Consider the following 16,828-nt stretch of genomic DNA (forward strand, 5'->3'; position numbering starts at 1 on the left):
CTTAGACAACATTAGGAAACGTCATTAAAATATCATCTCACATTTTGTTGTGTCTATCTTCTACCCAGACTTTACCCAGGTCTTCACCTCTCTGATGGATACTAAGGTAAAACCTGAGCACTTGTAGGAAACTCTCAAGTGTAATAAAAGCTCGGGATGATCCGTTTACATGACCAGCTGTGTAAATGATGTCAAGATTTTCCAGGAAACCGCTCCGGGTCGTATTTGCGAAATTTTCGACCTGATTCATCATTTACTAACGAGACTTGACGTTGCTTAATTTCATTTATCTTTTTGTAAAAACATCCAAGGGCCACAGATTAGTCATCTTGCGGAGAGTTCTCTTCGTCCTGACTTTCTAAAACAGACATCACATCCAAACTACATTATTACTGGCGGTCGGCATGTCAAACATCCTGGGTTATTAAAGTATTTTTGCGGTGCCTAGCATGTTTAATTTTTAGCACGGTTCAATGGATCTGGAATTGTCGGCTGATTACATTTAATTGCTCGGGATTCAGTACTAGAGATTTCACTCTTTAGTGTTAATGTGCAGCCCGTACCTGTTAATGTGAAAAACAGGGCTTATCTTATGTTATAAACAGGACTTTTTGTAAGTTGCTTTTTGTAAGAAAGTCCCTGCCAAGTAAATAAACGTAAAACTCTGCAGTGTGAGAGAGGGATTTGGACCCATAAATCAAAGGTGAAGACTGAATAGCCATTGCTTTGAAATGCACAGAGACTGCCAATAACTAGCGCAGCAGTATCAGCAGCCCAAATTTGAAGAGAAACTTAATACTCAGGCAAATATTTAGCATTCAGAAAGCCAGCTTCTTGTCTACTGCCACAGTGCAGCAGGGCTCTTTGACATGTTGAGCCTTAGTGCTCATGTGAGTGACAGGTTTAAGTCCAGTCAATGTAAATACTGTTTATGATTCATCAATGTGTTTAATCAGGCTCTTCTGTTAAAGACAAACCCCACAGTTTTTCAATATTTTACTATGTTCCAGGGACGTAGTCACGAGGGGGCCTGGGTGGGCCTTGGCCCCGTCATTTACATGTCCGCCCCCTCAGATTTCTAATTGCTTAAAATAAAATAAATAAAATAAGAAAAAGTTGATTTCTTAGTCTGATAGATCGACCAATCAAACTGCTGCACGGTAAATTGCAGCTGTTTTCAAACTTGATTGGATTAGCTCATGCCACATGTTGTTGTGCGTAACTTACGCTGTCATCTTCGCATAAGAGTTCATTAATAATTGGTGACAATGGCAGCTGGTGCGTAAAGTACACTATTACGCTATTTCTAGAAAGCACGGAAAGATGAGCGAGAAGGAGAAAATGTGCCATCTACATCATCTACTTCATGTCTACTTCATGTTCTGCTGAAACGGTGAAGTAAATATGCTTTTTTTAAATGTGTACAGGTGTTAAGCTGTTTTATTTTATATATATATATATGAGTTGCCCCCTCATTTTAAGATGGGACCCCCCAAAAATAAAATTCTACCTACGTCCCTGCTATGTTCTTACCTCAACTTAGATGAATTAATACATACCTAACTTTATTCAATGCGTACACTTAATCTTGGTACAGCGTGTCGTGAATGTGTTAGCATTTAGCTTAGCCACATTCATTCCTTAGGATCCAAACAGAAATGAATTTAGAAGCCACAAAACACTTCCGTGTTTTCCCTATTTGGAGACTGTTGCATGAGTAGTTACATAAGTAAGTATGGTGGCACAAAATTAAACGAAGCCATTTTTAAGCGGATAAAAATGAGAACTGTATTGTATGGCGGAAGAGCACTTAGTTTGCAGCACTTCGACCTTGGGCGCAGTAATATTATATAATATTATAATATAATAATATAATACACCGAGGTCGAATCCACTTCTTTGAACAAGGCATAGCAAACAGTTGCAAAATCACTAAATATACATCTAGAAAAATTGCAAATGATTAAGCGTTAATCGGCTTTTGCATCTGAGCTCTACTTTTAAACTTTTTACAACACATACATGGTTTACTTCCATTGTATTACTATTAGTGCATTAGCAGCATTTTTTTGTGGTGTTCAACATTATGCAGCAAAAGCTTTAAAGCAACACCAAAGAGTTTTCTTACCTTAAAATAACGTTTCCAAAAAAGTTTCAGTCATTCATCCACTCGAAACATGGTGAACGGCACTTTCACATTCGCTTTGCAGCCCTCTATCGGCCATAACCGCACTAAAGAAGTTTCCAACCGTCGGGTCACGGTCCTGTAGTTCGAGTGAAAACTAAAAAACTTGCTTTATGGCAGACCTACAATCCAGTCAGAGCCAGCTATGCTGCAGTATTTACGACAGTGGTAATGGACAATTACGCTTCTAACCTGTAGGGGGAGCAAAGAGCAAAAACTCTTTACTGTTGCTTTAAAGGGGACATTTTTACAAGACTTTTTTAAGGTTTGAAATAAATCTTTGGTATTCTCAGAGTACATATGTGAAGTTTTAGCTCAAATACCATATAGATAATTTATTATAGCATGTTACAATTGACACTTTGTAGGAGTGTGAAAATGTGCAATTTTTGGGTGTCCTTTAAAATGCAAATGAGCTGGTCTCTGCACTAAATGGCAGTGTCGTGGTTGGATAGTCCAGATTAAGAGGCGACATTATCCCCTTCTGACATCACAGCGGGAGCCACATTTCAATTAACTATTTTTTCACATGCTTGCAGAGAATGGTTTACCAAAACTAAGTTACTGGGTTGTTCCTTTTCACATTTTCTAGGTTGATAGCAGGACTGGGGACCCGATTATAGCACTTAAACATGAAAAAAGTCAGATTTTCATGATAGCACTTGACTTGTATCTGACATTGCTTTAATGATTCCCCACATGAATAATGTTGTGGATTAGAAGGCATGTGTTATGTACTGTGTGCTTCTGTGAACACATCAGGGGTTCACTTACCTTTGTCTTGCATGAAGCAGTTTTTCCTACTGAAATCATTGGCTGCTCATAAACACCTAGCCGCACCTGTTTTGAAAAGTGTGGGAATGGACCGGTTCATACGTGCTTAACTGATCATTCAAGAAAGCGGTGAAGGAGGGAAAAAATAGTAATTGCTATTAACAATTATCAAGCGGAATGCATGGCATGACATATAACTGCAAAAATAAAGACCAAGTAAATAGCTCTGCTATGCTGTGGGATAAATTTTTTGGCATGGTTTAACCTTCTGAACCCTTTAAAGAGCCAAGTATAAATACACAGCAATTATGGTACAAGCTGTTTCTGTCCTGATGAAAGCACTCCCTCACAGGATGACAATGCATATGTTACTAGTTTTAAGTTTTAGAGAAACAAGTATAACAAAAAAAAAGTAATTGAAATTTGGCAATGTCAGAAGGGCATAATACCGCCCCTTAATCCGCACTATCCAACCACGACACTGCCAATTAGTGCAGAGATCAGCTCATTTGCATTTTAGAGGACACGCCTAAAAATGCCACATTTTTTCTCACACCTATAAAGTGGCAATTTTAACATGTTATAATAAATTATCTATATGATCTTTTTGAGCTAGAACTTCACATACGTACTCTGGGGACACCAAAGATTTATATGACATCTTAAAAATATTGTGAAATGTCCTCTTTAAAAGTCTACTCAACTGTATCTCATCCTCACATTGACTCCTATTGTACATCCACCACAACATTTCCCATAGTCCTTCTTTCTGTAGGCCATAAAGTCAATGTGGTGTACAGGAATTTGACGCAAACCACAATTAATGATACACTCTCACAATTTCAATCTACTTAGTTGATTAAAAAATATTACTGTACAATTAGTGCATTCGTTTTCCTTATTGTAAAGTGCTACCATGATAATTGGTCTATAAGAAATAAAAGCAAGGCAAACTGCAGCCGAAGGAAAGAAACACGCATCTGGGACTCCAGTTTCTAAATAACTTATACACTCTCATGAGAAACACATGGGCCTGGTGCATGAATCCTGTTTCACAAAAATACTAGAAAGTCCCCCTTTTAAAGTAAGCAAAATATGCTAACATGCATATTTGTTAACGTGCCTTGACATTTGGAAAGTCAGTGAAGGTGTATCAGTTTTAGATGATGTAGCTGGTGAAATTTGAGTTAATGGCAATTTACCGTTTTTTTTTTTTTAAAGAAACCATAAAAATACTGCTTTAACATCAATGTGATGAGGAGAAATGAATGACGTTTGCCACCGAAATGTATAATGTTTAACATGATGTATAATGTGTTTATTTTGGTTTACCATTTGGTGTAAGAGCTTTAGCTCAGAAGGTTGCTAAATACTAACATGCTAAAAAGCACCATTCATTTTTTTCTCTAATCATTGTCAGATCCCTGTCAAAGAGTCAAGAACTCAATTAATACAAATTTAAAAACCTTTAGATGTTGAATTAGTAGCAGTAAAACTGACCATGACTTGGCCGCTTGAGTAAGTCTGTGAAGTAATAAGTCTCATCTATGATGAGGTGCTAAGTAAGGATTTGTAATCAATCTCTGAAGATCTCTCTGAAGAATACAAGCGCTTCCAGAGAGTTACTAAAGCTCCAAACGAATGGAGATTATAAACCCTACATATTGTGCCCTTAAGATAGCATGTGTTCTTAATGTGCTTTACATGTGTGACCGCCACATTATTTCACATAATCAAAAACTAGCATGAGGATAACATTTTTAATCATTTTTTAACAATTTCTGAAAGGTAAGTTACCTGGTTGCCTTAAAATTTTGAGTTAATTCAACTTAATTAAAAATATTAGTTATTTTTACACTGAAAAAAAATGATTCATTGAATTTAATAAAAAAAAAATTAAGGAAAGTGGTTGCAATCAATTTATTTAAGCTACATTTAAACAAAAAATATTAGTAGCGTAAAATAAAATATAAAACTTTTGTTTAAATGTAGCTTAAATAAATTAATTGCAACCACTTACCTTAAAAAAATTGATTAAATTCAATGAATCATTTTTTTCAGTACCCTAACGAATATATTTAAGTAGAATTAACTCAAAATTATAAGGCAACCAGGGGCCTCATTTATAAATGCTGCGAAGAAAACGTCCTAAATTTGATCTTAGGATCATTTCTCAAAAGTGCGTACGTGCGATTCATAAAACAAACGTGAGCACAGAAAACGTGGGTATAGATGTGAAATCTATAAATTGCAAATGATCTTAAAATTGTGTGCAGCTAAGTAGTTTCAAATCCATGCATTTAAACAATGCCTAATTAATGTCATTGACTTAAAAATGCACCAATGTTACTCAGATATTATTTTAACACAGTTTGTGCTAAATACGATATTATGTGATATTAGCCATTAATATGTTTAAAGCAACTGAAAAAAGACCAAATGTAAGAGCATGTCAGAACCTCTGCCAGTGTCCCAAAATAGTCGGACCCAAGAGGGTTCAATCCTTTTCGAGCAATAAGAATGGCTTATATTTACACAGCAATCAGACAAGCAAAAGTGTGTCTACTCAGACCCTGATGTGATGCTAAGCACTTTTCAACATCAAATAAAGTTTTTATAAATATGGACTTTGACGTGGATTTTTGCTTATGCACACTTTACGATCAAATGTGCATATGCACGCTTTATAATTGAGGCCCCTGGTAACTTAAAAAAATTATTTAACCAACAAATATTTTTTTAAACACTACAGGGTGCATTAAAGAAGCTGCATGTAACATTGACCTCTAAACTTGGTATTGCAGTCTAAATTCTGAAAATTGGAGATGGTTTACTCTCCGCCCCCCTCTTGGGTTGCCAGACACATGCAGAAGTGCAACTGATTCTGTAAAATTTTATATTTGCAATGTTTTTGTTGATTGCAAATTACAAAACTGCTTGTGTGGATAATTATACCTCTATCTGTGGCTCATTTTGGAGGTTGTGTCCACTGGAGGTCACATTTATGATCGGTCATTTGTGGTCTTATTTAAAGGGACATTCCACTTTTTTTGAAAATATGCTAATTTTTAAACATTTGATTTTTACCATTTTGGAATCCATTCAGCCGTTTTCCGAGTCTGGCGGTACAACTTTTAGCATAGCTTAGCATAATCCAGTGGTTTCAAACTGGGGGCCGCGAGATGGTGCCAGGGGGCCCCAGTTTTATGACATTTTATGAAATACATTAATTTATCATGAATTCTGTGTAATTAAACCTAAAAAATAGGCTACTAACCAAAAGCACTACTTTTTGTATAATTAATTTTTTTTAAAAAATTAAAATGTTGAGTTTTAGAACAGTTTTTTGTCACACAAAAAAGGGGGGCCTCGAAGGAATGCACTGTACACAAGGGGGGCTGCACGCTGGGAACCACTGGCATAATCCATTGAATCTGATTAGACCATTAACATTGTGCTAAAAAATGACCAAAGAGTTTGGATATTTTTCCTATTTAAAACTTGACTCTTCTGTAGTTACATTGTGTACCACGACAGACGGAAATTAAAATTGCGATTTTTTTAGTTTTTAGGATCTATACTCTCATTCCGGCATAAATAATAAAGGACTTTGCTGCCGTATCATGGCTGCAGGAGGTGCAATGATATTACCCTGCGCCTGAAATTAGTCCCCTGCTATTGAAAGTAACCAAGGGGACTATTTTCAAACAGTGCGAAATATCACTACGCCTGCTGCAGCCATGTTACGTCAGCAAAGTCCTTTATTATTACGCCAGAATGAGAGTATAGTCCTAGCTATATCGGCCTAGAAAATCACAACTTTTAATTTTCTGTCGGTCTTAGTACACAATGTAACTACAGAAGAGTCAAGTTTTAAATACAGTAGGAAAAATGTCTAGCATTTTTGAGCGTGATGCTAAATGGTCTAATTAGATTCAATGGATTATGCTAAGCTATGCTAAAAGTGGTAGCGCCAGACCCAGAGATCAGCTGAATGGATTTTAAAATGATAAAAATCAAATATTTAACTCTAGGGAGCTGGAAAATGAGTATATTTTCAAAAAAGTGGAGTGTCCTTTTAAGCAACCGTGATAACTGGCAACTGAGCTGTCGAAATACACTATTGGCTAAATTGGCAGTGAGCGGATCAAAACGGACAAGTACCATTTCAAAAAGAGAATAAAGAATGAGAAAAGAGAATGTTTCTCTGATAAACAGATACGTGAACATGTTTCCTAAATATCTACAAATATATTATAGTATTTTTCTCGATTTAGTAAAGTGTAGTTGCCGAGATAAATCCACTTACTGTAGGTGCCTTGTGTAAATAAACAGGCCTAAAAATTGATTTAGTGTATTATCAAGATAAATCTGTTACAGAAGCCTTCCAGAAGATCTCTTTGCTCATACAATAGTTAACATTTATCTCTTTTGTTTACGGCAACCTCAGAAACACGGATGAGATGTCGGCAAAACTACAAACAGTACTAGATCTGTATCTCATGTTGTGTCCTATTGAACACAGCTGGAGTTGTTGCTTTCACAGTATACGCAACAGTGGCCAAAATCCAGTGAGATTTCCGTAATAAAACCCCCACACTTAGTTTTGTAATCCTCCAATGGAGATTTCTAAGCCACTGAATCTACAACAACATTTTTATAATGCCATGAATAAACTTCCAATCCCCATTGCAACAGAGAAGGAAGATTTGGTTGTTCGCCAACTTCTGCGCAACAGACCTCACAGGATCTTCTACTGTAATAAGTGAAATTGTGTATTCACCCACAGAGGTCTACTAGAAAGTATTTCTGGTAACAGCCCACCACACATTACCATAAGACTCTAATATTGTCTAAAATAGATTTACAGCTGGTAAATATTATCGTATTTCTTTTACTGTGACGACTGGGATATACTTGAACAAACTGGTATTGATCATGCCTTTTAACAAAGACAAATCTAAGACAAATACATTTTCTTTACTTTTGTAAGCCGTTCTGGATTCCTTAAGTTTAATCAACTTAAATTTAAAATGTATTTAAACTTTTTTACTAGTGATGAGTTGCCATAAATACATTTTAAAAAGTTGAATTAGCTTAAGTTATTTTTACTTTATTTTTATAATTTATAGTGGCTCCTCACTAATTAAGAAAGCTGAAATTAATTGATTTTCAAGTTGATTAAACTTAAAAATTTAAGTGTAACAAATAATTTTTACAGTGTACATGTAAGAACCAATGCTATCCCATGGCAATTTGTACGCATTTTACAAAATGGCTAATTCGTACGACCACATTCGTACGATTTGCCTTGACCCCTGTGGCGCTGGGGTTTCGTTATTGTTTTTTTATTTGTATGTTTTTGCACGATTAACTTCATACAAATTCATATGAATCAACCACAGGGTTCCCACACCTTATTTACTTCAAATTCAACGGCCTTTCAAGGACTTTCCAGGTCCAATACCCTCAAATTCAAGGACTTAATTTGGGGACAAGGTTACATTGTGTTACCTTTTAAGATACATTGTTACAGTTCCCTTTTGAGGGAACTCACGCTGCGTCACTGCGGTGACACTTTGGGGACGCCCCCAGGGGTAAGCGCGTCTGAATGTGTATATCAAATTCAACCAATGGTGAAGCTTAACTACAAAGACAGAGTGATGCGAGAGCCAGGAAGTATATCGCTATCTGAAATATTGCCAAAGACAGCGTTACAGGGACGCAGGAATTATGGCAAGGGAGACGCAGCGTCTCGTTCCCTTCTCAGGGAACAACAGTTACATACGTAACCCGAGACGTTTTCATGTTTCAAACACAACTATTAAAAAAAGCATTTTGGTATGAATCAATATTCGCATACAGAAGATATAAGCATTTAAAGCGAACAGTTTAGCACGTGTGCTTAAAGTCTAGAAGTTTTATGATATTATCCTACACTACACAGGGAATAATATGGATTCACAAACTTTCAAGGATTTCAAGGACCCGTGGGAACCCTGTAACCAACTTGTAAAATATGTACGAATTCTCGTATGATCAGGTTGTAAGAAGACATTGATTGATATTACAAGCATTATGGATTCTTGCAAACCATGAGTGGTCGCAGGGCGAATAAGTGGGACACACTCAGAAAAAAGTCCAAATATATACCCTAGCTGTCACTGAGGTGGTACTGTACCCTCTTAAAAATTTACACATTTGTATTCAAACAGTCCATATCTCCAAGGTACATGTTGGTACACATATCTGTACCTAATTGTACATATTAGGAACGTTTTAAAGGGTACTGCCCCAGTGACAGCTGAGGAACACATTTTGACAATTTTTTTCTAATGGTGTACAATTTAACAAAATTTACTGCACACTGTAGTAGCTGGCAAAACTTTTTACAGTCAATGACGTTTGTTGATAAAGTTACTTAATAGTTTTACAGTTTGCGGCCCCTTTAACATCAATGACTCACAGACCACTTTGTGTAACATATGAAACTAGTTTGAGTTTTGGATGTATGACTAATAAAAATAGCAACCCTAACCTATAGATTATTTTGCAATTAACCATATACATCACAATGAAACAACATCAGGGAGACAAATGTGTTTCAGAAGCTCCACAAACAGGGATGAACAGGAGGACATATGGTGTCTGCCGTTCCTCCGCCCCAGTCAGTTTGATCCACCACATGCCGATAGCGAGGCAAGCTCTCACAAGCCATTTCCTTTCAGGGTTTCCTTCACATGTCCCTAACGGTTTTCCACCGACATGACTGGCCTTTTGAAGTTACTTTTAAGAGCACAATTATTCCCCATTCCAGACAGTACACTCACTTCTCACCTTTTTAATAAGCCACTCATAGACGAGTGTTCACCTCTTTTACTCGTGCTCCATTTCTTACCTATAAATGCTCCCATAAATTCTCTGTCACTTAGACGCAAACATGGTCGCCCTCCTCCCAGGTTGCTAGTTTCTGAGTCACTTGTGAAAGGTGCCTTCACTCTTTGATTTCCAATGAGTCAGGTGTGACTGAATATAAAAGAAGCCATTAGAGTCGAGGAGACCTGAGAGGTTCACGAGTCCCCAAGCTGCTTTAAGTTTCACATCGGCTCATTGTGACCAGCTTTGTCCTATAAAGAGAAGAACATGGGGAGGACTCGGAGGTCCAGATTTGAAGTATGATGTCATTAATACTGTTATCCTCGTCTGTTTTGATATACAATTACTACATCTGGATTCATTTAGGTTAGGGAGGCTGTCAGGGAGGTTTGCCGTATGCTTGTGGCTGTCTGTAGGGAAAGTGTCCTACAGACACACTTGCTTATAGTGTATGATGTATTCAAATTTGATTTCAGGTATCTTAACTGCAATGTCTTTTGATCATTTTCTGTATATTACTATATGGATGAGTTGATCTGCTTGTACAGTATGTATAGTTATTTTACAATTTTATAAAATTACATTTTTAATAATAAGGTGCTACACAATGTCATAGAAAAAAAGGTTTCAGGTTTTCCTTTCTGTTTCACAAAAAATTATTTAGAAAGACATAAAAAAACGAAATTTTTTCTACTATTTAGACATATACTACTATGACTCTGAAAACAGTTTTGGTGGTCTAAACATTTATGTGCAAACATCAATATTAAGAAGTTTGATCCTAGCATCTAAAGCTTAATATTCAAGACAGTTTAAATGTGGACAGAGGTTTGTAAAACAAGTCTACAGGTTAATATCAATATATTAGTGTGCCTCTAAGCCTATTTGGTTATGTATCATTCAGTTGTGCATATCAAGAACTGTTCTCAAGAATATTGATCCACAGCACCATCTAGTGGACAAAAAAGCAATTGCCTTACTAAACTGCAGTAACAACCTGAGCCTATACATTGTAAAAAATTATTTTGTGGCTTAGGAAATTTATCTAAATAAAATGAGTAAATTCTATTAAAAAAATCTTAGTTTAGTAAAAAATAACCCAAAAAGGTGAGTAATTCTAAATGAACAAATTATTTAGTAAATTCAACTAAATTATATTATGTAAAATTTGTAAAAAGGAAATTAAATTAATCATTTTTGGTTGAAACTACTTTAATTATTTTAGTAAATGTAACTTAATAGGCAGTGGACTAAAAATAAATTTAGTGCATCATTTTTGCATGCATTTTTTAAAGTACATTTTACATGGACTTTTAAGCAATTGCTTAAAATACAATGTAAAACTTACTTTTAAAAAATGCATGCAGAACTGATGCACTAAATTTTTTATTAAATACAGCCTATTATGTTTAGTCCACTGCCTATTTAGTTATATTTACTAAAATAATTCAAGTAGTTTCAACCAAAAATTATTCATTTAATTTCCTTTTTTCAAATTTTACATAATAAAATTTAGTTGAATTTACTAAATTCATTGCTTAAAATTCCATGTAAATTTTACTTAAAAAATTGCAATTGCATAAATTGCTTAAAATTCCATGTAAAACTTACTATAAAAAATTGCAATTGCTTAAATTCCATGTAAAACTTACTTAAAGGCAGAGTCCACAAAGTTTGAACAACGCTTTGGAAAAGGAGACGGGCCGACTACCAAAACACACTGATAGCCAATCAGCAGTAAGGAGCGTTTCTACTAACCGACATCTTTGCCGGGTTGGGTATGTGTGGGGCGGGTCTATCAACAGAAGGTCCAGATTCTTTTGGGGTAGGGGCGTGTTTGTTTAGGTGATTTCAAATATCAACATTGGCTTTCAAACATCGTGGACTCCGCCTTTAAAAGAAATCGCAATTGCATAAATTGCTCAAAATTCCATGTAAAACTTACTTTAAAAAGTGGATGCAAAAATGATGCATTTATTATTTATTTATTTACTTATTATGCAGCGTATTTATATATTTATTATGCAGCATATTATTTTTTTCAGTGTAATAAAGGGACATGCAATTATTATTTTTTTTAACCTCTGCCATATTTGGGATATGAAGAAACTCTATCATAGCGAGTGGTCCTACTCGTATCAAATAAATATTTCTCAGCAGTTTATAACCACACATTATAAACAAACAAAAAACTACTGAATTTCAATGTGGTGTCCATTTGGCTGAATGGCACAATATGCCCTGTGGACAAAGAAAGAGCCAGAAAGGATTTTAAGGGACATGGCATAGTAGACATTACCCAGAATTCAGCTGGCATCACATCTATGACCACAGCAAACCAAGCATTCCTGTCTCTGGGACACTGCTACTACAAGCTTTGTTTACCTTTGAAGAACATCAAAAACATTTTGGTAACAACTTATCCCAACAAAAAAGCATGTAATAAAAGTGCTTTTCTGTGATGTGTTTAAACTTTTTGCTGCTTTAATTAAAGACAAAATAAGAACCAATTAATAACAACTTTAATTACTAAGCAAAAATACTTGGCCAACAATTTAATGTGTGACTTAATAACAAATACATACATAGAAAACACAAAAAATACAACAAAACAAACAAACAAAATATCTAACTATGAACTGATGAGAAAGTTTTAGCTCAGGATGTACAGAAACTATTATGGAGCAGGCAGCATTTTTTTGTATTTATTATCTCAAGACATTAAGCATGTTTTGGGTGTTTGATCTCTTTTTTATTCTCCAATCTAGTGTCTCTCTAATCTGTAAATCATAACAAATGCGCACTTAAATTGGCACTTAGTGTGTTTGTTAGAGGGAGTGCTTTCACACAATGTGTAAATTAAAAAGTAACACACTTAATGAACAAGTGAGTCACATGGCTACTGAATATATCCTAATACTGAGAAGGCATGCTTTTTACTCTCAGAAATCCTATTTATGGAACATAATTGTGTACCTTCTGATTTAGGGGAGTGTTTAGCATAAAACAGTACATTTAATTTTTTATTTTCACATTAAATACTTAGTAAAGCACCATCTCATATTTTTCAATATCGTATGTGTTGCAAAACCACAACTACACTGTAGTGCTGAGGTTTTATGCCATCTATAAAAGTGTTGTTTAGACTACTACTAAAGTAAGTGCACTAATTGTTTACAGTATGTGCTGTGACGGAAGAAGCAAATACAACCTCACAACTCATATTTTTTACTATACTGTGCAGTAATCTGGTTCTTTCAATTATAATGCAAAAGAAATATACTGTAGTGCAGCTTTAAATCCTACGTACTTCAAGGCACATGAACACAACCCAGCAGGTGTCCAGAATATGGCAGGTAAATGCTGTAATCGACAAAGGCTGATCTAAAGAAAGTGCATTTGTCAAAGCCTATAGCGTGAAACAGTGGAGTTTAAAAACAAAAGGTCACAATGTCCTAAAACAAACATCGACCTCTTCACAGCATCTAGATACTTTAAGAATCCACTGCAGGTGCATTTAAGTAAACAGTCGTTATAGGTGCACGGTCATTATTTGCCTTATACTGACACAGGATGAATTGTGTATTCATTTCTTTGACTGGCATAATAACTCGGTGGAACTAACAAAATAAATTTGGCTACATTGTAGCATAATCAAATACTGATCATATTTTTTGACCGCATACAAAAATAGCACTGTTTCAAAACAGATTTCAGATGGACTGTGTTTCTTTGTGTATGACCAAGGATTTGTTTTACAATATTTATCCAAAATACCTGGAACAGGCCAATGTCAATTACAATTGCACTGCATAAAAATGTGTCGCTTTGAAAGATGAATCCTTGACTCGAACTTCCTTAGATCCCAGTTATTCACTCCTTTACTTGGCCTCTGCTGGCATTTTGCACATTACAAGTATCTGTTTCAGTGCCTTTTGCACATCTTCATCCATCTGACCCTGAAAAAAAAAAGGATTTCAGTTTGTATGTGCTGTTCTAATAGGCAGAGTAAATTGAAATACATTTAAAAAAAATACATACCTGGACAGCATAGAGTAGATGCATTCGGTAGACAGAGACGATTTCATGATGACGCTTCTTGGACTCCTATAAATGATAAAAAGTGCATTATTTTAATATGCAGGTGCGAGATGGTGCCATTTTATAAAATACATACATTTATCATAAATTCTATGTAATTAAACATCAGAAAAATAAGCCTATTACTAACCAACAGCACTACATTGTTTCTTTAATATGTTTTTAATAATTTTAATATTTCTTATTTCTAAATTTGATATTGTTTTACGTCATTCATTTTCTTTGGGGGGCTGCAAAGGGATGCACCCAACACGGTGGGGAACAGCTTAAAAAGTTTGAGAACCACTTCCTTAGTATATGCTTAATGAATCTCTCACTAATGTAAAATTCAACAATATAACTTTATGGAAGAGGTCAATGTTGCTGCCTTGAATAGAAATTGGTCTACATCAGTGGTTCTCAAACTTTTTACCGCGTGCCGCCCCCTTGCTTACATTACATCATTAAATAATCGTCTCATCGCGATTATTTGACCTCATTGCGATGATTTCAGATCACCGAAATGATTGCACATCTCTTTAAAAAACACAAGGGGGAGCTGCAGCGCCTACATCAATGAGACAGTATCAGATGGCGCTCCTTAACTGACAACTAAGTGTAACGCTATGCATTGCAAAGCCATAGCCATTCAATACAGTGGGGGAAAAAACAGCAGGTAAAGAAATACTGCAAAACTTTGATACTTAGTATGAACTGCCAGGTAAAACATACATTTCTAAAACAGCAATTCCAAATTTAGGGAAGTGAAGGATTAGGAATTGTAAGGAATTGTTTTTTTTAAGCCACTACAGACATGTGGCCTAGTACTAAAATGACCTTAGTTGGATTGGCTGCTATTTAAGGCCTGTTCTAGTATTGTCGGTTTATTTTGATTGCATTTTTATTTTTAGAATTTTTTCAGACACTTTAATGGAGTAATTTCTTAGGAAGAATATTCAGTTTTTGAAAGAAAAATTTGTGTGGAAATTATTTCATGAACAAACAAAATAATATATGATAATTAAATGTCAAAGCAATAAAACAGGCTATTAATCGCCATAATCGTCAAAGTCCTAAAACAGGCAATTCGCTATAATCGTCACAATTTATTAGGCAATTAACCGTCAGCCAAATTTTATAATTGTGACAGCCCTAGTACAGTGGATCCATTAGCAAAGAAAAACTCCACCATTTTTCAATATTTTACTATGTTCTTACCCCAAATCAGACAAAATACATAAAAATATGCTGGATTTACTCAAACATATAGTGCATAATTTTTGCATAAATTTTTTAAAGTAAATCCAGTATTTATTTTTTTCAGTGTACCCATCTTTTTTCAATGCGTGTCCTTTATCTTTGTACAGCGCATTGTGAATGTGTTAGCATTTAGCCAAGCCCCATTTATTACTTAACGTGGGTTTACACCAGCCGCATTTGAGGCGTCAAATTCGCGTCTACCGCGTCTAGTTTGCCACTTGAACATTTTGAGGTTACTCGTTTCATTCGCGTGTGAAATTCTAGTCATCGAGACATTCACGTGGAAATTCACGTCATGGGAGGGGCTTCTGTGACTTCGCTTCCTGTAAGTACGTCACTACTAGAGCAAGCTCCTGATGGGTAAACGCGGCGCGTTTTTCAGCCAAAGTTAAAAATTTTCAACTCGTTTGCATCTACCTCGGCTGGTCTAAATGCAGAATTAGGATCCAAACAAGGATAGACGGAAGAGCACTAGCTCAGTGCGCAATAACATCATTGACTATTACCCTTCTCGCTCAACTTCCGTCAATATTCTGGCAAACTAAGTCCTCTTCCGCCAATACAATATAGTTCTTATTTTTTATCTGCTTAAAAAAAATCGCTACATTTTATTTTGTGCCACCATACTTACTCGTGTAACACCTCATGTAACCGTCTTTAAATAGGGAAAACATGGAAGTGTTTGGTGGCCTATAAATTCATCCCTGCCTGGATCCCAAGGAATGAATGGGGCTAGGCCAAATGCCAACACAGTCAAGACGCGCTGCACAAAGATCAAGTGCACGCATCGAAAAAAGAAAGGTATGTATTAATTTTTCAAGTTGAGGTAAGAACATAGTAAAATATTGAAAACGGTGGTGTTTTCCTTTAAAATTCTTATTAACCAAAAAACATTAAATTATACAACGTAGTGCTGTTGGTTAGTAGCCTTTTATCTGAGGTGTAAATAAACAAATCATGAGAAATAATGTAGTTTATAAAATGTCATAAAACTGTGGCCCCTTACACCATCTTGCAACCCCCCGTTTGAAAACCACTGCTCTACATAACTAGGTTATTAAATAGTTTAGGCGAATAAATTAAAACAGTTCCACATATAAGCAAATAATGACTTAAATATAATGACTTAGAGAATAAATTTAGATAATCAACATTCCTAACTTTTTTTGAGAAACTCTTGACCAGATTATGGCACTTATTCCTATAGACCATTTCAAAAGGTGTAAACAACACTGGTCCAGAAGCACTTCCTGTTTCCATTTTTTAACACTAGATAAATGTTGGGATAAAATAAACCAACAGAACATATAAACCTGAATTAACTGAAGTTAAACAAACATCTTAAAGATAATGATATATGTGAAATAAAAAAATAACTGTCACAAACTGTAACAGGAAGTGTTTCTGGACCAGTGTTGTTTACATCATTTGAAATGGTCTATAGAAAAGCAAAGATAGAGGCCAAGCGTGTGACGTACAGCAAGTTGATACTGTAGTTGTTTGATCTGCTGTTGGAGTGAATCCACCTGTTGGCTCTGTTGTCTCTTAGGGGTGCTAGTGGTGTATGACAGCTGTGAAAGGCTGTTTAGAGCTTCCTTCAACTTGAGAACCTCCTTTGAAAGCTCATCAATCTATAAAAGTATTCAACAAAAT

General features: G+C 35.5%; 1 protein-coding gene across 2 annotated transcripts in view; it reads right to left on the reverse strand.

The window, feature by feature from the left end:
• Positions 1-12,340: 12,340 nt before the first annotated feature.
• rai14 (retinoic acid induced 14) overlaps positions 12,341-16,828 on the reverse strand; it is a 47,785-nt gene continuing 43,297 nt past the window's right edge. For both annotated transcript variants that reach the window (XM_055179403.2, XM_055179402.2), the window contains 3 exons: positions 16,654-16,806; positions 13,877-13,942; positions 12,341-13,794 (listed from right to left, as the gene is read on the reverse strand). In XM_055179403.2, the coding sequence (XP_055035378.2) occupies positions 13,717-13,794; positions 13,877-13,942; positions 16,654-16,806 (297 nt within the window). In that variant the 3' untranslated portion in view covers positions 12,341-13,716. The remainder of the gene's footprint in view (positions 13,795-13,876; positions 13,943-16,653; positions 16,807-16,828) is intronic.

Source organism: Misgurnus anguillicaudatus, chromosome 9 (assembly GCF_027580225.2).
Source record: "Misgurnus anguillicaudatus chromosome 9, ASM2758022v2, whole genome shotgun sequence".
Taxonomy (NCBI): domain Eukaryota; kingdom Metazoa; phylum Chordata; class Actinopteri; order Cypriniformes; family Cobitidae; genus Misgurnus; species Misgurnus anguillicaudatus.